Consider the following 19,329-nt stretch of genomic DNA (forward strand, 5'->3'; position numbering starts at 1 on the left):
ACCCACTGGAGGCTGCTGCCAGTCCTGTGGGCATGGCTGTTGCTCCTAAGAGCCCCGAGAGCTGGCCCTGTCACGTTGCAGTGTGGGAGGGCACCTGTAGTGCCTTGCTTTTGGAACTAGGCCATAGAACCACGGCAGCAATCATGTGGGTTGTTTGGAGGCTTACATGTGTCTTGGTGTGTGCAACTGTGAAAGGGAGAGTCTGGGAGGGAACCTCCCTCTTGCCTCTCTGCCATACAAAACATGTGACATGATGCTCCAAAGCTCCAGTTTTGATTATTTGGAACTTAAGTTTTGTAGTCCCCTTCCCTAAGCAAACCACTGGAATCCACAAGCTGGAAGGTGTTATTTGCAGTGCCACATCTCTCTTCAGCTGTGAGATGCTGATTTTCAAATCTCCCCCTTGTTTTGTGACAGCCTGTGGTGATACCTCCTGCATTTTTAGCCTGTGACTGGGGTGGGTTTAAGTGACCCTGGACCACACAAAATGCTGTGAAGCTCCCTCTGGCATCACTCTCCTATTCCCTCTTTTGTTTGCACTGTCCCTTTTCTGTACCCACTCTCCCCTGACCTGCCCTTACACTCGTTCTTTCTCTGTGTCTGTGCATTGCTAATCTGTGGCATTATCTCATTCTCCAGTAGCTGTGCCGGCTGCCTTAATGTTTCTTGCCAGCTTTTGCTTCTCCCCACTTTTTCTCTTCCCTCCGCTTGCCAGCCCATGATGTAGCATTGCCTTTCTCCATCTGCCTGATTGTCTCTCTGCTTTTTATCTGGGTGCTGGAGCTCCAGGTGCTGTCATTCTCTGCAACAGCACAGAACGTTTCAGTTTCCCTCTGTGGCTGGATAATTACCAGATACAGTCACGTGGACTTCCCAGTGAAACCTTCCCTCCCCTCCTGTCAGAGAAGGAGATCACATCTCTGAAACTCATTTTCCCCTTTTTTTGTTGTGTTTTCATTATTATTTTTTTATTAGAAGAAGTTCAAGGGAAAAATTTGGATTAGCTTTTCTGGAGTTACCTAGTGGTGATCACACAGAAGTTACCTACAAGGCACTGGGGGTTCAGGTAGAAGAAATAGGTGATTTCCACAGCTGAAGTTTGTGAAGGAAAATAAAGGGACTTATAGTCTGTATGGGTGCCTTATTAATGCTCCTATTCTCATTTTTGGTGTATCTCCAAAACAGAAAAAAGTCATAATGGTGCAGAGTCCTGCCAGAAGTTTAGTTTCCAGTTCTTTTACAAATTTGGCATAACAGCCAATACCCAGTTCACATAAGTGACTAATTATCATTGTTTTTAGATGAACTTTTATTCCTGAGTGATCCCAGATACTTTTTAAATAAATATCAGCTTGTGTCTTAGCGACCACAAAAGCACAGGATCCTTAGTGTAAGTGCAGAGCAACAAAAAGGCAAGTCATCGGGCAGTGCTCCCAATTGCCATTTTGGATCAGCTCTGCTATTCCCTGGCTTCCCCTTTTGATAGTGCAGGAGCCCTGGGATGCTATGGGGAGCTATGGACAGAACAAGGCAGAGGTATGGCAGAGCAAGGCATACATTCCTAGTGGATATTTCACTAAGACCAAGTGATCGATAGCTGATGAGCATTGCCTAATGATTCTGGATCAAGAGCAAAGCCAGGTTTCTGGCTGGACTGAAAAGGAACACTGGCAAGTCCTCAGCTAACCCAAAAGGAAAGAGGGAGGCCAGGATCTGTTTCCTCAGCAGCCTGAACCTCCTGACTGATTTTAGTGCAAGACCCTGATGCAAGCTGTCAGAGCATTTGGCATTTCTGCAAGCGTCAGCCAGAGAGCATTTCATCCCCCTGCGCACACGTGGGGAGCATGTCTCCTCTGGCAGGAGGCCTGGGATTGGAGTCAGTCATTCTAGAAACATGTCCTGGAATGGGAAAAGACCAAGGATTTCTTGACTTTGCTGTAAAGAAATGGAGGACACTTCCTAGGCATGGTGGGTTATAAGAAGAGATGATACTGTGGTGATAGGTGTCGCTCTCAGGTTTTTCTGTATTTTGAAATTTTAAATGGTGCTGGGATATGGCTGGGATGGAGTTAAGCTCATAACAGCTCATATTGATATTTTTAAGAAGGTTGCTCTGCTGGTGTGGATGTGGACTGAAGTTGTTTATGCAGGTATAACAATCCCCAACAGATGGGAAGAGCAATAAATCATGCCAGTATAAGTTCTCTTATTCTGATATAGTTACATCCACCCTTTGAGAGTACTGGCATAAAAAATCGCTATAATTTTGGGCTTGATTTCTGTTGTGAGTTTGGGTTTTTTTCCTACACAAACAGGAACCTCTACTCTTAAACAGACATTTTAACAGAAAGAAAGCCCATGTGAGACCAGCTGTGTCCGCTAGTGAGAGCCAGTGCAGCTAGCTGTCTTTTTAGGCCAGTGTATTTTTTGTAAATTCCCTTGGGTTTCATTTTCCATGCATACCACATGGACTGAGAGACAAGGATGTTTACAGCACATGAGCAGTTCTGCACTGATGCTCATATTTTCTGGTTGCAGTTCTTTTTTCTTTCATTAGAAAGAGTTGATGGGAGAGACAGTGAGACAGAAATGTTTCTGTACAAGGCACTGGGGACTCCTCTTCTAGAAAACTGGGTACCAATGCTGCTCATGAAAGAGGAATTCAGGCTGGAGCAGGTGCTGAGAGGGGCTACTGGTATGTTTAGGGCAATGGAGGGTCTATCATACAAGAAGAAACCAGGAGAGTTTGGCTTGTTGAATCTAGCAAAATGAAGGCTAAGAGGGAATATGATTGCTCTCTCTGAACACACTGAAAGATAAACACCTGGGAGAGAGAAGAGCTCTTTAAACTAAAAGATGGTGTTGGCATGAGAGGAAATGGATATAAGCCAGGTATGAATAAATCTAGATTTAGAAAAAAAGGTTTTAATCAGCAGAACAGAAAGACTTTGAGCAGTCTGACCTGCAAAGCAGGGGGAGGGTACTCCCCCATCAAACACACTAGGCTAAAGTAGGAATGAGGTACATCTCTGAAAAAGATGATAAAGTACAGCTGGCTGTGCCAGCACAGGTTGGGGCTTCATAAACTGGTAAGCCCATCCTAGCCTCACACTCCTAAAGTGGCAATTTGCTAAAGAGGATGAACAGAAGTTCAGGCATCCTATCAGCCAAGCACCCTCCCAATAGGTGGATTGCCAGAATTGTCACCTGAGTGCTGAAATACCCAGGGAGATGCAGACAGGTGTAACGACCAAGGTCACAGTGTAATACAGCCGAGAGAAAGCATGGGCTGAACAGATGCAGCAGTTTCCCCCTCCTGCCAGTTTTCCACAACAGGATTGGGTTTAAGCAGTAGTTTTCTAAATCCCTCTGAGGGCCTGTGTTATCATGCTGGCAGTGGTTACTCAGGAGCTATTTATGCCACATTTTGGAAATCCATCCTGCTGTGGCACAGCTTTCACTCTCAAACAGTGACCCTGCTGTGTGTCATGGCACATAAGGAAAGAAGCCGCAGCTGTACCAGGCAGGGGAAAGAGAGGAGCAGTGGTAGTGGGGAGGAGAATTTTGAGCAATAATTGATGCCCATGTGCTTTCAAATTCAGCAAAATGAGGCTTTTGGTGCTTGGCTGAAAGGGAGGTTTCAGATGCTTGGTTGATATGATCTCCCATGGTAGTGCCATCCACTCAAGGGGCCCTTGCCTTCACAGAGGTGGAGATGCATTCAGCTGTGGGTGTTCTCTGTAGCGTTTCCTGCTGAAAGGAGCCTGATCCAGAGCAGTGGGAACCACCCAGGACCAACAGCTCCTCTATTGCTCTTCCAAACTCTGTGCTCCTGTGTGCTCTGCCACTGTACTCCTGTAGTGGAGACTGCAATGGCAGCGCTGCGTTGCTCTTGAGATGTTGGCAGGATCCAGCACTGCGGTGGCACTGTGGAGCCTGGCTGGACTCTTTTCTGAAAACCCTGCCTGGGAGGTCAGGGCTGGCATGGCTGTGGTCTGTCCTTAGCCTTTGCTGCCCATATCCCTGCCGGGACATAGTGGAGAGGCTGGACTCCCACTGCCGCCCTGGCTGGCCATGGCTGTGTCCGAGTTCTTGCTTGCCAGGCAGGGAAGGAGTGCAGAGCTTGAGGAGACAAGATGAAACAGCATGAGCATGACTTGCTCTTGAACTTTCCTCCCCAGGCTGGAAGCAAGGCTGTGTTTAACAACCACATTAGCTTTCCAGGATCATACTATGCAACACAACAGAGAATTTGTCTTGCATGTTTGGAGCTGGCAGCCGGGAGCTGACATTGTTTTGTGCCGAATGAGCAGTGTTTGATCCCTCTCTCTTTCCCCTCTTGCCATTTTGCTGCTGGGGGTAGAGGGCAGTGGGGGAAGTTGTTAGCTGGATCATGTAAGAGTGTGTGAAGTGAGAAGATTAGAGCGGGCTCATCACAGAGCTGAGGCAAAGGCAGGAGATCAGATGCAGGGCGGGTTGTGGCATCCTCTGGCAAAAGGGCAGCACATCCCTCAGTGAGTGCAGTGGGGTGGGGTTTCGGTGCTTAATTGTGTGTGCAGCAGGCTGCTGAGTTTTGGCCTGATGTACAGAGATTGTCTTTCAGAAGAGATGATCAAAGGGTTAATGGAGAAAAGATGATTAAAGAGGAGTGTGGGAATGGTGGCACAGAGCTGTCACCACAACATGCTTTGGAGAAAGAGGGCAGAAAATGCAGTCCATAAACTCACTGCTTGTTTATTTTTCCCCAAAATGAGGTAAGAGCTGTGGCTTGCTGGCAAGGCAGCACAGCATATCTCATTAATCCCAGCAGCTTGCTTCTTCTCACTAGTGGGGCTCTAACAGAGAACTGTGAGTTTGGGTCTGCTTTAAAAAGTAATAATAATTATTTGGAATTACAACAACAATTAAAGAACCCAAAATAATTATCCCAGCTTCAGTACAACCCAGCACATCATTGATAATGCTGTAATACCTCCATGTTAAAGTAATCATTTTAACAACAGCTTCACCAGGCCCTAAAGGGCTTCCTTCTTGCCTTTTTATCACTCTGGCCTCTAAATATCATCCATCCCTTCCCAAATGGATGAAATACCCCCACTCCCTCTCCACAGCGTAGGCCGTAGCTGCTGTGCTGCTTTCTCTGAGGCAGAATGGGAAGCCCATTGTTGAGATCCCAGCTCTGGTGCATCCTCCTCCTCCTCCTCCTCACCCCGTGCAGGTGGCTGCAGACAGCCTGGGGAAGCCGTGCTGGGGCTTCCCAGGCAAATGCCGCCTCTCAGCAGCAGGGCCCGTCTGTTCGCCGGCGGAGAGAGGGCGGCAAGCTTAGGGCCGAGAGCTGCCGGAGTGACAGGCACAACATAAACTGCGATGAGTGTTACAGCAACACGCCGGGAAATGAGCGCACTGAGGCGCTGCCTCGACGGGAGGAGGAGCAGGAGTCACGAGTGCTGGGAGCCAAAGCGCTGAGGCCTGAGTGAGGCAGAACGGGCAGTGAAATCTCCAGACTTCCATGGCCAGGAGACGTGGCTGCCTAAGCCTCACTCTCCTTTTCTTCACTTACTCTCCCACCCATCAAGAGGAACAAACCCAAACGCTTTGAAGAAGGGGAGAAAAAAGTACATTTGTCTCCAAATGGAGTGTTCCTCGGAGCTTACAAGGGCAGCTTTGCAGGAGCGCTGCTTTGGCCCAGTGCTGCGTGTTAGACTGTCATGGAGGAGAGAGGACAAGCAGCAGGACTTGCTGCTGCCCTCCCCCTGCCTGCATGCTGCCAGATGTCCCAGCCAGGGACAAGGAATGTCCAGGGACCAGGAATGGTAGTGGGCAGCCCTCTATCCCATCCAAGGCAGTGGTTCCTGCTGAAGGTCCAAAGTCGTTCTCCTGAAGAAAAGCATCACCCTATCCTCTCCCTCCTGTAGCACGGCTCAGCTCCATTGTCTGCATTTGCATGTGAGGAAAATGAGACTGGGAGAGGAGTGCAAGGATGACCTGGGTGTTTCTCTACATCTATCTTGCTAAAAAACTTCAGGTGCCAAACTGGGCTGTGTTTGTTTACAAGGAGGCAAGGAGGGCTAATGGGGCATGGGAGAAAGTTCTTTTGTTCTTCTTTGTCTGTGGTTTGAAATGGTGCAAGATCAACAGTTCCCAAGTTCTTACACTGACCATTCAAGGCATGCCCATCAGCCATTTGCTATTCACTGGTGCTCTCGGTAGCCACATCAGAGATGTCAAGAAATTAAATCTGCAACCATAAGGAAAAGAATAATGCATGGATCACAAATCGTTTATCAGCTTTCACTGAGGCTGATGGTAATGCTTCCAATGAGTCTAATGAAATGCATTTGACTGTCTCTGTGAACTTGATTATCGATTATTAGTGAATGATAAGAGTCCATTGATATCTGGCTGATGCCATGCTCCTATTGCTTTGCAGTTAAAATGTCAGTTAACATGCCATTTAATATTCTATTAGTATTGAATTAGCACTTATTACACTGTGAAAATCATCACCATAAATCCTTATTAAAGCATGATACATACAGCTGGGTGGCATCTCTGGCAGACTAAGAGGGTGTGTGTGTGTGCAGACAGTCATACTGAGATGCATCATCCACGTGGATACATGTCCGAAGCATGCCAGGACTTGGAATTTTCACATTCGTACTTTGATTTTCCCTGTCAGCTTGAGAGGAACAGGTATGGCGAACAGAGAGCTCAAATCCATTTCACTTACTCTTCCTGTTTTCCTCTTTTCCTTGTCCTCTTTCCTTTCTTTATTTTGGTAGCACCTGCTAACTTATTTCAGGGGCAGTTGCAAAGTTGACTGACTCTAGCTATTGGCCACTAGGGCTGACCTGGATGCATGTAAGACAGGTTATGACACATTTTCTCTTCCAGGTGGAGAAGGGAGGGCAGGTCCCTGGTTGTGCCTACCACAAGGAAAAGGACAAGGCTTTGTTCAGACCACAGCTGAGCTTTTACTGACAAGACACCACACAGGGGCATATTTGCTACCCCAAATAGAGTTATAATGATTGAGGGCAGGGCAGAGCTGCCAAGCACTCACTGTAGCCTGGTGGGGATGGGGAAGCAGCCTGGTGGGGATGGAGCGGTGCCACAGATCTGCTGGAGTCCAGCAGCACTGATAGCTGTTCAGGGGGTGGACAGAAGTGACTGAGAAACTTCAGCTCCCACTGACTTCAGCTTCCACTGGTAATCTGCTTAGCTTTTCACTACCAAAATACCTGACCCCTGATTCTTGGCCCTGTTATGACTCTTGCATTTGCGAGAGGGCTCTTGACCCTAAGGCAGCCATCTCTGGAGGCAATCTGGGTGTTCCTACAGGCCAGTGCTCCCAGCCCTGGAGCACACTGCCCTCCTTTGGTCCTGGCTTTCACCTCCCAGCATTGGTGATTGCAGCCAGGGATAGCCAATGGAACTGGAGCAATGCCTCATCACAGTGGTGCTGGTTCCTACATGTAAGTGGCTGCTCACAGGTTCCTCTGCATCTTTCTTTTTGACAAAAAGTAGTTTTTGGAAAGCAACTCAGATCACACCTGAGAGTTCACCTCAGGGACAAGTGCCTGCCTGGCCAGGAGAATGGGCTCTGACCTGAGGGCCAAACTCTTACTCCCCTTCTTCAGCTGGACAGTGTCAGTAAAGGACAGGATCTGTTGGACTGCTCTCTAAAGCAAATGTTTGTCAGATCAGACAGAGCTGCTTACAGCTTGGCCAGCAGCATGGCATGGCTCCCATGGATGCCCACGCAGCTTGGCTTTCCTCCTGCCCACAAGTAACCCCAGAACAACTTGGACAGCATCCACGGGCATACCAAAAGGGAGTGGGTGTGAGGTGCCGGCCATAATGGTGGGGTCACATCACAAGGGAAGGCAGCTGCAGCACAGCATGAATGAAATGCATTCAGATAGAGGAACTTGGAAAATGTCTGACCCATGCTAAAAGGCTGTATGAAAGCCTACTGTCAAATATTTGTCTTATCTTAAAGCAATAATCTTTATCCTCTCTCTTTCTTCCTTCAAATACAACACACGCATGAATAGTGAATAGGACACAATCCTGTGCAACGTGATCTAGGATGACCCTGCTTGAGCCGAGAGGTTTTACCATATGACCTCACTGTGGTCCCTTCCAACCTTACCTATTCTGTGATTCTGTAGCAGCAGTGGCAAGAGGTGCTGGGTTGTTTGGATGCTGGAACACTGTGGGCAGAGGTGAAGGAGCAACAGCTCTGGAGATTGAGCTTCCCTGTTTATCTGCAGAGCAAATGTGATGTGAGATGCAGCAGGACAAACCTGCTCGCAGCCTATCTGAGCTCAGCCCTGGTGGGGTACAGCTGCCAGGGTGAAAGAGGAGTTATGTCTGCCTGTCTTCTTCAGCCCTGGTCCTCTTGAATAAGACAAAGCTGAGAGTGAGCAGGACGTGTCTCCTCACTGGGAGCTCCTCGTCTTTTCTGTGCAAGTCTCCTTCTGGTGGTGGGAAGCGGTACAGAGCAGGTGCCTTTGCCAAAAATGCATTTGTCTTCACAGCACCTACTCTGATCTCCATCATGAAACAAAATACTTGTCAAGTTACAGTTACAACGGGGTTAGTTTGTCCTCTGACTTGTGAAGGTTGGCACTCAGGACTGTGGAAGTTGCTGGTCCTCCTGCTGCTCCTCTGCTTGCCACACCTAGCTGTCATTCCTCCTCTCCTGTCCACGTGAGATGTTCACAGGACGTCCTGTGTGTGTCACAGGGATGACAGTGACACTCCCACAGCCTCATTTTCAGCCTGAGAACTACACTTGCCTGCACAAACAGGCAGATGTGCATCAGAAAGTGTGTGTGTGTGTTAGAAGGGTGATGTTTGAGTAGTGAATCCCTCTTTCCACAAAGTTATTTTTTGTTAGAGGGATATAGACAGGAGATACACTACAATTTCCTTCCCTTGTGCTGCTGAAATGGAGGGGTGGAGAAGCTGTGCCCTGACTTAACAATGTTGGAGTTCTGAACCTTTGCCATCCAGGCTGGAAGGGGTCTGGGAATTCAACTATTGTATACTTGACTTTGGAAGGGGAGGTAGAAGCATGGGAAGAACTACTTCCAATCTTGCTCATTGGCAGGGTTGGAAGGGATTTGGTTATCAAGATCTCTTGTGACCTTACAAATTAATTTTTGGTGCATGTGTAGGCCACAGGCAAAAGGAAGAGAGAGCAAGAGAGCAATTTGCCTGCCCCAAATCCTAAGGGTTTATGATCCGAAGGTTCCTGAAATTCTTCAAACGAGTTAAATCGTTAAATATTTGTCCATGGGACAGCAATGATGAGAAGATTCTGTGGTTCACTGTCAAGGCAGGAGTGTGCTGTGAAGTTTCTAAGCAAAGCAGTAAAGAGAAGGGATGAAAGGGAGATGATGGAGAGGGTTGTTAATCTCTGCTTTGCCTGTCTCATCCTCTGCAGGTGTTATGTAGAAGACAGAAGCTCCAAGGTGGCCTGGTTAAACCGTTCCGGCATCATTTTTGCTGGAGAGGACAAGTGGTCCCTGGACCCTCGAGTAGAGCTGGAGAAGAGAAACCCCCTGGAATACAGCCTGCGGATCCAGAAAGTGGATGTCTACGATGAGGGGTCCTATACGTGCTCAGTGCAGACACAGCATCATCCCAAGACTGCCCAGGTTTACTTGATCGTGCAAGGTAAGCAACATGCCTGCTAGGAGAGCAAAGAACAAAAGACACAGTGAGAGGAAGGATCTGTATTTTCCTAAGAGAAGCTCCAGAGTCAGTAGCCTGTGTGTCCCTTATGTTTACACAGGAGCCAGCTGGACTCTTCCCTTCCACTGTGGCGTAGCATGGTTTTACTCTGCTGTCAGTTTGTCCTTTTAAAAGTGGTGACAGAGGAGGGGGACACCAGTGATGCCAAGCCATATTCTAGTATAATGCAAACCTGGCTCTTGGCTCTGGTTGTTTGGCAGTGATGGGAAAGCATTTATTTATAATGACACTTTTTAGAACATTGTGCCTCATCTCTTCCCCTGAGAGCCCAGAGAGCCCTCTGCTTTCTTTACCTCCTCCTTCCTCGGGTTTCCTTTCTTTTTTCTTGTGTCAACAAGCTACTGTGCTGCGTTTTTTGGCCTTCCATAGTCAACTCTTTGCCAGGCTAAAGAATTAATTTTCCTGTGAGTTTTTCCGTGCTGGGTCATTGGTTTGCAGGGTGTCCCATCATTAGGCATGTGTGAAGGTACCTGAGGGACCTGCCACATACCTTATGTTGCCCTCTCCTTTTTTAGCTACTCTTCTCCTGTGTGTGTTATAAGGAACAGGAAACTTGGCAAACCAGCATTGCCCTATCCATCTGCCTGCATTTATGGCATAACAGAGAGTAAACAAATTAAAGAGTTCACCAGTAATTGGTAAGGTCATTAGTGAGTTTACTTGTTCCATCCTGTCCAGACTAGAACACCAAGCAAGTGAGTTTACCCAGTTTTGTTTAGTTTTGCTTTTATTCTTTGTGCCATTTTGTCTATCTGCCTATTTATCTAAAATATTTACAAAGCAGCTTAGGTGATAGATATGTATGAATGTGTTTGACACATATTACAGATATATTCAACTCCTATATTATCCTTCAGGCAGGAATTTGTTATTTCTCCTGATTTGTCTAGTAACCCATAAGGCTGCAGATTTTATTTCCCTCAGCAAGCTTTTGGATTGCTCTGATTACAAAAGCATGCAAGAAGGGACTTTTCCTCTTGCTGGTATTACTTGGCAAACTGGGGGGGTTAAGTAGAATCCCATGTGTTTCTCTGCAAGGTGAAGTGTGGACATGTGGTCAAAGGTGATGCTTTACACACAGGTGTAGTGAGTCAGAAGGCTCCTGGTTGATTTTCTTGTCCAGAATGCTCCCCCAGCATCATGGAGAGTGGTCCACACCCACACACAGAGCAGCTCTCCCAGCTTGGCTGGGTGCTTGCTGTGTGAAATGCATTCCCCAGCCCTGGAGGTGCACCCTGCCTTGCTACAGCAGAGCAGAGCCAGCCCTCTGTAGGTGGTTTATTGCTGGTGAAATCTCACAGCACACAATTTCCATTTACCTGTCAAGAAAAATATAGGGACAAATGAATTCCAGAGCCGTGCATATGTATTATTAATTTTATTTGTGCCTATTAGATATGGGCCTAAGCAGCAAAATTGAGTTCTCTAGCTTAGCTTTCACTTAAATACGTGGGTTTCTGGCTCTGAACTACTGCCACCTTTCTGAGAATGAAAAAATTTAGGTTTTGACACTCCTAAACTCTAGATGCCTGTAAATAAGATATCTGTGGGTAATCTTTGTTCTAATACCTGCCACAGATTTCATAAAAGACCCATTGATATATTGTGCTTACTGTAATCCTGTAATTAGGTGAACTCATAGCTTTAATTATTCTAAAACTGAATTTAATCTGGAGAAAAAAGTGAAGGAAAATATTAATACAAAATCCTTTACAATTTGGAAGAGTTAGTCTCATTTTAAACATGTTTTAAAAATAATCTTAACTAATAAAACTAATTCAGTACAAAATAATGTATGTTAGAAAAATAATCCCTGTAGTCTCAGAGTATTATTTTCTTATATTCATTGTTATTTTTCTAAGATTTGCAGGTTGTCTGACTGAAAAATAGTCTGCTACTAGTACAAATTAAAGGAGTTTGGATACTGAGTCATGCTAAACTATTCAGTTTTATTTCTTTTATGTAGTTTATTTACTTCTCTTGTTTTTATGCTCATACATTTCAAAACATAGACTATTTGAAGCTCTGGGCTTCAAATGTAAAAATATACAAAAATGTAAAAATAAATAATAAATGAAAATACAGCTCCTAGAACATTAAATGACAGAGTGGTCAATTGGTCTTCCTGGCAATCTGGGAGGAGAGTTTCTGGAATGATGGTCAGTGGTCTCCTTTGAACAAGCTCAGGGAAGCTAAAACCAACCAGGATCAGAGACTCATTACTAGCTTTGTGCACATGGTTGATGTCTGGATTTGCCAGTGAAAGCTGCTGCAATGGCAGCTGCTCCTGCTCTGGAGACAATGGGTTACTTTAGGGCTATGTCCAGGCTTCCTGTTCCATTCACTCAGTGTTGCCACAGGTATTTCTGCTCCCCACTACCAAAGACAAATCCTTAATCCCTCACAGTTCAACTCCCTCATCTGTCAAGCCCTTGTGAGAACACAACTTCTGTTATCCCTAGACACAAATGGGATAATCATATCAGAGACTAATAAGTGGGTAGGCAGATCTTAGAGTGCTGTTGGAGCCCTTAAAACTTGAGACCGCTCCATGTCCACAATGCCAGCTGAAGTAGTCAGGCTCCAGTGTATCCTGAGTGTTTCCTGAATTTATATCACTGCAGTCTAATGGAGTTGCATTCTAGGATGAGGTCCTTTACAGCCTTGAGAAAATCAGCTTTCCCTGGGGTGAGCTCTGCTTGCTGAACTCTGCTGGCCAGAGCTGCAGAAGTGTATCACACAAGAAGGGACATCACCTCTCTAATGTATGTGCCCAAGTCCTTTAGTATTTCCATGGGAAGAGCCAGTTCTACTTTGTCAGCCAGCACTAACCTCTGCAAAAACCTTCCTGTCTGTTCCTTTCCTTTCTTAAGTGTGTACATCCATGGATAAGATCCCTCTCAACTGGGCATATTGCAGAGGTCTAAAAGGGGTGTCATGAAATGACACTTAAGAAAAATATCAGAACTTCATGGGCAGCTAAAAGCAGAAAAAGTTGTCCTCATAAGTCTTTCCAGCTTTTGAAACATAAAGCCAACTCTGCTAGTAGAAGTAGGCATTCGCTGCCAAAAGATTCATTAGTACAACTGCAGCCATCTCTTCCATCTTTCTGACCCAGGTGGGGTCAGAACTGCTTGCAGTCCACTAGACTGGAGGTGGCTGTCTGCCCAGCTCAGTTGCTGCCAGGTACTCTCTCCACTGGGTTGAATGCACTAAGAGATTGCTCTGAGCCACCACCTCACTCAAAGAATTTTGTGCTGCTTCAATTTGGGTATAATGGGCAGTTGCAAAGCTTTCTGTTTACTATGCCAGTTATTTCTGCTGGTGTCTGTTCAAAAGAGTTAACACTTGAAAGGACTTTGAAAGGACTTTCAAGAAATGGTCTGGTCTTTCCCCATGCAGTGAGACAAGATCAGCTCTACAGTGGCTGCCCCATACATGTATTTTTTGAAGATGCTCTGTATCTGCATAGCTGGTGCATATCCATTATTTCACTCTCCTTGCATTTGGAAAGCTTTTATTAACATATGATCCAAATTGATTTTGCTGCCAATTATTTCTGGTCCTTCCAAGACACATTATTTCTCCTCTTCCTCAGAACTACCTTTTATCTGCCTGAAACTCCTTAGTTCCTGTGTCTCAGAGATGTCTAATGCAGCTTAACATGCTCACTGCTTTCCAGAGGTCATATTTTTTCAACCCCTGTGGCATATATATTTCATTACTGTTTGATTTGTCTACACATTTTCCTAAAATGTACTGTCCAAAACCAAAACAAGAGTTTCAGTTTAGGATTCAATCATGCAGATACAAGTACCAGTGATGTTTTGCATATCACACTTCACTTACCTAACCCCAGAATGAAATGAGATTTATCTTTTTTATGAGTGCCTCACTGCTTTCACTTACTTAGTCTTTTTGCCATTTTAATCCTCTCTTACTGGTCTGCAGCTCATTCTTCACTTTTGTATTTGAACAATAATTGGTTTCCCCCCCTTCCTGAGAATACTGCTTTGTGCTCACTGCTGTTGGATGCCATCTCATTGGTCTCTCCATGGAGACCACTTCAGTTTACCTACGATCCTGGGCTGCAAAGCACTTGCAACTGCCCTCAACTTAGTATCATCGACAAAAGTCAGGTGCCTTGTTTCTGTTCCATCATGAAGGTGTTAATTAAAGTATTGAAGAGATCAGGACACAAAAGCAAATTGTGGCAGCGGCCCACTAAACCCTCCGTCTCTGGTGGAGAGCAATCTGTTGATTGCAGCTCTTTGAAGCATCCTGATGGAGATTTAACATCCACCGTATTCTCTTAGCTTGTTGAAGACTGTCAGGTCTTCTGAAGTCAAACTATATCACATAATCACACATATTGCTTCTGCATTATCTGTTATGCCAGCTATCCTACAAAAAAAAAGGAAATGAGGCTGGGGTGGCGTGATATGTGTTTGCCAAAAGTGCATTGTTTTTTTTACTCTTTACTCCATTATTATCCTCTCGGTGCTTATAAATGGGATGTTTAATCATTTGTTCCAGTATGCTGAGTGACATGTTTCAGGAGAATTGAGTCGTAACAGGTACACAGTGGCTGCCCCTTTCCCAGCATTACCTTGGGTTCTTGTTCTTTTAGCATGACATCCCCAAGCCCTTCTCAGGCATTAAACAGTGGAAAAATTCCTAGGGTCCTTATCTGTCTCATCAGGATGACAGGCACAAGGGCACAGAGAGCTTGGCATGCATGGGTTTTAAAAATTTCTGCAATAAAGTCAATCTGGAGGAGTAACTACACAAGGAGGAAGCCAATTGTTGCTGTCCAGAGTCTTTACATATAGGCATCATTGTGAATGGAGGTAGTTGTAACTTTTCAGTGAAATAAAAACATTCCATTGTTTTTGAATTTGATTAAAATTTAATCAGGAAGGTTTTACAGGTCCAAGGTGCTTTTTCGGGTCAAAATTATGAAGACAACAAGGCACAGCATTACCACAGCCCATCTAAAACCTAGCCATACTCATCTGAGGTATGAAGAGCTTAACATTCGCATTTTTGCACACAGCTTGGGATTCCTGCCGACTCAATAACATTTCTTGTGATTCCCAGTTATTGATTGTAAAGATTGCAGGCTCTCCCTTGGTTTAATGTTTATTTCATGGAAAAAAATAAAAAAATTAAGGGCTTTGTCATTTTGGGAAAAAAAAAAAAAAAAGAAAAATTTGGAAATAGCAGCAGCAAGTGTTCACAAAGAGGAGTGCTTGTTTACTGGCCAGCCCTAATCACAAACCCAAAGTCAAGTGCATAGCAGCTAAGGCCAAATCCTACAATTTTCCTCCTGGCTGATAGGCATCACTGTGTGAAAAGAAGTACAGAGCGTAGCATTTCTTCTTTATGAATTGTCCTTGTAGTGCTTCTTGCTTGCAAAGATTCAGACTCAGTGGTCATTGTTTCAATGTGGTATAAAGATGTATTTGTTATTGCCGGGATTTAACCATAGAGAGTTTGTTATTAACTCTATGAGTAGATTAGCTGTGCACCCTCTCTCAGTCCACTCTCCTGGAATTAGACTTTGTGCTGGTGACTGGTACAGCACAGAGAGGTCCTTTACCCAGAGAGGCAGCTGAGGCCAGTTTGGCTTCCCCAGCACAAGCTGCTCTGCCAGCAAGACTCTTGGTTAGAGCTGGGTCTAGGGCTGATGTGGGAGGGTGTTCTCCACCATCCCTGGAGGAATTTGAAAGATGTGTAGATGTGGCACTTAGGGACACGGTTTAGTGGCGGACTTGGGAGTGCTGGCTTAACTCAATGATGTTAAAGGGCTTTTCAAACCTTAGCAACCTCAGTGGTGTTCTGCCCAGCCCTTGCCCTCATTTCTGAGCACAGCAAAAGGGAAAGGTCATGCTTTGGACTTTGGGATTGTGAGAAAGATTTCTAAGCAGAACTGATGCAAGGCACAAGAGTATGCTTTCTAGGAGCCTGAAGTCAGGTATCAAGTGGAGGTAATTTCTGGCAGTCACCAGCTTGGCACCTGAGACAGAATGTTCTTCTGACCAAATGTAGATGTTACTATTTCTGTGGCTTGTCTTGGACTCCCTTTGTCATGAGTGAGAAGACAAGACTTTTGTCAGGCACAGTCCAGTTCATCCTTAAGTAGCCATCCAAAATTCAGCAGACAGATTGACCAGTGGAAATGTCATTGTCTCTCCCCTCGCTGTAGGGAGGAGCCCAAGTCTGTGCAGTCCTTTTGGAGCCATGCATCCTTTTAGCCTTTCCACACCTCTTTCTGTCAATCCTCACTGGTGTTTATTCCTGCTAGAATACAGCACTGGTGGCTGTCATTGCTTGTGGTGGATTGCTGAGGGACTGCAGACGGGCTCAGCAGATCTGTGGTGGGAGCCCACCTTCTCATGGCATTCCTGCCTTCCCACCTCTTTGGCCAGCGCTGGTGGAAGCAGAGCAGTTTGAAGAGAGCAGGAGCCATTTTTCCTTTGCTAGCTAGACAGCAAGGATGTTGGAGTCAGATGCTGTTCTCTGAGAAATGTTGGCTTCCCTGCTTTGTGGGCGCAGAGCCCAGAAATCGGAGGGATCTTTCTGAGCACTAACACTGTAGTGTTTTTCATTCCAGGGAGCGTGCAGTAGGTAAGAGCTAGCACAGACCACTTTGTCTTTTTCGGGACATGGCACCAATGGGAAAATGACAGTGTATTTGGCATGCTGTTGCAAAGAATAATGAGATAACATGGGAATATGAGTTTTCTTGGAGGAAGGAAGAAAGATCATTTTACTGGGAATGGTGGGGGAGGAGAAAAAAAACATTGAAGGGAGGAGATAAATTCAGGTTATTACAGGGACTGGAAGAGAGAAGTCCAGTACACTTGGAAGGGAGTGACAGCAGTTTGGTGGGGAAAATAAGCTGTGAGAGCAAGGAATAGTCTTGGGCAACTGAAACATGTTAGATTTTGCTATTACCATGGACCATACATTTCTACCAGAAAAATCCTTCCAGAATGTCAGGCACACAGTAGTATTGGTGGCAGTGTTTTCTAGGTTTTCTTTGCTGCTTTGTTTTGGCAAATTCATAAAGTTCAGGAGAAGGCACCTGGTGCTTCATAAGTTACCAAGGAATTTCCTTTCACTCCCCATCTAGTATTTTTATCGCATCCCCATGGTTTCCTGATGCCTCCTAATTTCTGTTTTCCTATCTCCAGGCGTGGTTGGAATGATGCAGCTTAGGCTTTCTCTCTGTTATATTGGTTGAAGCTTAGCACTTCTTAGTGCATAAATCAGGAGGTCTTTCTGGAAATATTTTGGTGCTTTCTTTGCAGGTGCAGGCAGGAGACAAAAACAGAATACTTCAAAAAATGCTTACTCATTTTGGAGAAAGAAGTACAGCACAAAATGCATGGAATACTTCCCTGTGGCTGGGAGGAAGGATCTTGATACGATAATCCAAGTCCTTAGTGATATAAATCAACTTAGCTTGAGTGGACTCTGAAGAGTGGTATCAGCTGATATTGTGTGATTTTGTCTGATCAGCTGATTCTAGATTCACACCAGTGCTTTGAAACATTTTGCCTTGTTATTTCTCAGCTCCTAACACAGCCAGAACTTAGTCCCACCACCAAATCTGCTAAGCCTTGGGGGAGCACAAATAACTATTAGCTGCGAGACTGCACACATCAGTCCATTTTAAAGCCCAGTGTGTTCCTGCTCCCACTGCTTTAAAAAAAAAAAAGGCTGTGGTGGCACAACAGTTGCCTTGACTTGTTGCAAGCCTTGATATTTGACCCAGTTGGCCCACAGCAAGATATGTTCCTTTGGATATCCTAAGTCATAGATTCCCATTGCCTGTTCCCTCCATGATGGCCAGTGTCTTGTTAGTAGTGAGTGAATAAATTTATTTTTTTTTAATTTTTTTTTTTCCTGCATCCTCTTGAGACTTCTTTGCAAAAAATAATTGTTGGTAAAATCAGGAATAAATATCTTATTCATTTTACATGGCAGGCCTGTAGCTGCTTTAAAATTGTCAAAAATCTCTTCTTTTTTTTTTTTTTTTTAATTCTCAAAAAGATCTGATCTGAAGGTTTGGATTTCTAACACAAAAAAAATGAAAAAAGATATATAGCTAGTCTCCATTAGAAGCCTGAGGGTCAGTTTGTGTTTTTACTTGCAATGTGGGTGACAGCTAAGGTCAGTCATATTCCACATTTCTCTCACTCAGATCAACTTTTTCTGCAGCTTTACTCTCCACAAGTGCCTCTTGACTAAAAGCAGTTGAGAGGTCTGAAGGTAGGATGCAGCAGGACCTAGGAGACACAGCTGTGGTAACCCAGGCCTTGCAATTCCAGCATTTATGGAACAATGTGTTCCTTTTCCCTGTTTTTCTTATTTCATTGTTTCCAGTTGAGTCAATGCTGCAAATCTGCCATGCTCAAAACTCCACATGGGATGAAATTCCAGATTCCTGGGGTCCACCAGCTCATGTTCTTTGGTTTTGGCTGCTGTGTTTACCATCTACAGTCATCATAGCTGTTTGTTAGTGGATTAGAACCTGGATCAAAATCTTGATTCCACTGAAATTAAAGGGAATTTTGCTTCATTGGAGCCAAGATTTCATTTGAAATTGGAATTGGCTAGAAACAGATTGTAAAATAAAACTAAATTGAGCCAGCAGTTCAAAAACAACATCAAGACTTATAGAAATAAGCACATTTCTTGCCTACCTTAAAAACCTTCAATTTTATTCTTTAATATGAATTAATTATGTAAATAAAGAAATTGTCAGTTTGGGGGGAGGGAATATGGAGATGATGTTTCTAAAATGAGAGTGGGGAAAAGCAAGTGGGCACAGTCTGTGCTGTGCCTTCTAGCACATCCTTGTGTCTGCATGGTGCAGCTTGACCCCAGCTGACCCACGGTAACTGTGTTCTCCTACCATTTATCTCTGTCAGGTGCTGGCCCTCATCACTCCTGAATGGATCTGTAGTCTGTCCTTCTGGAGTGTGTGCAGGCTATGCCTGGCAGGATAAGCCTCCCACTGCTTTCCACAAAAAAAAACGAATGATAAATCGTATTAGGTAATAGGTTTTCAGGGTTTGGATTTTGATGTTTTTTTAAGAGCTTCAGCTCTTGTTTTTATCTTAAGAAACATTGAAATTGCTACCCCAGTACCAGCTCCTTACTCACCAGAAAGTGAAGAAATACTCTGAGAAAATAATTACTTAATATCACATTTCCTGTATAGCTGCTAAAATGTCAGTAGTTGGCTGCTTGGGAATAAGAAAAACACCAACAAAATAACAGAATAGCAGTTTCATTTAACAAAGCCTGAGATGTGATAGTTAGAGGGGAAAAATAACTTGCCAAATGTGCATACAACAAAATAGACAAAAAGAAAAGAGATACTTAGACATATGGCTTCCATTTACAGATTATTCAGACAGAGAGCACTTTCTCAAAACCCAACCACAGCTTTTGAAAATGTCTTTTTTTTAAAAAAAAAAACAAATATCAGGATAAAAAGTGTTAATCTCCAGCAGAAAATAGGAAAAAAGGTTGATCCTGTGAAGGAAA

General features: G+C 44.7%; 1 protein-coding gene across 6 annotated transcripts in view; it reads left to right on the forward strand.

The window, feature by feature from the left end:
• LSAMP (limbic system associated membrane protein) overlaps positions 1-19,329 on the forward strand; it is a 979,827-nt gene that overhangs the window by 813,677 nt on the left and 146,821 nt on the right. For all 6 annotated transcript variants that reach the window (XM_015636537.3, XM_015636566.3, XM_015636520.3 and 3 more), the window contains one exon: positions 9,455-9,687. In XM_015636537.3, coding sequence (XP_015492023.1) covers positions 9,455-9,687 — 233 coding nt within the window. The remainder of the gene's footprint in view (positions 1-9,454; positions 9,688-19,329) is intronic.

This window comes from Parus major, chromosome 1 (genome assembly GCF_001522545.3).
Source record: "Parus major isolate Abel chromosome 1, Parus_major1.1, whole genome shotgun sequence".
NCBI classification, from domain to species: Eukaryota; Metazoa; Chordata; class Aves; order Passeriformes; family Paridae; genus Parus; species Parus major.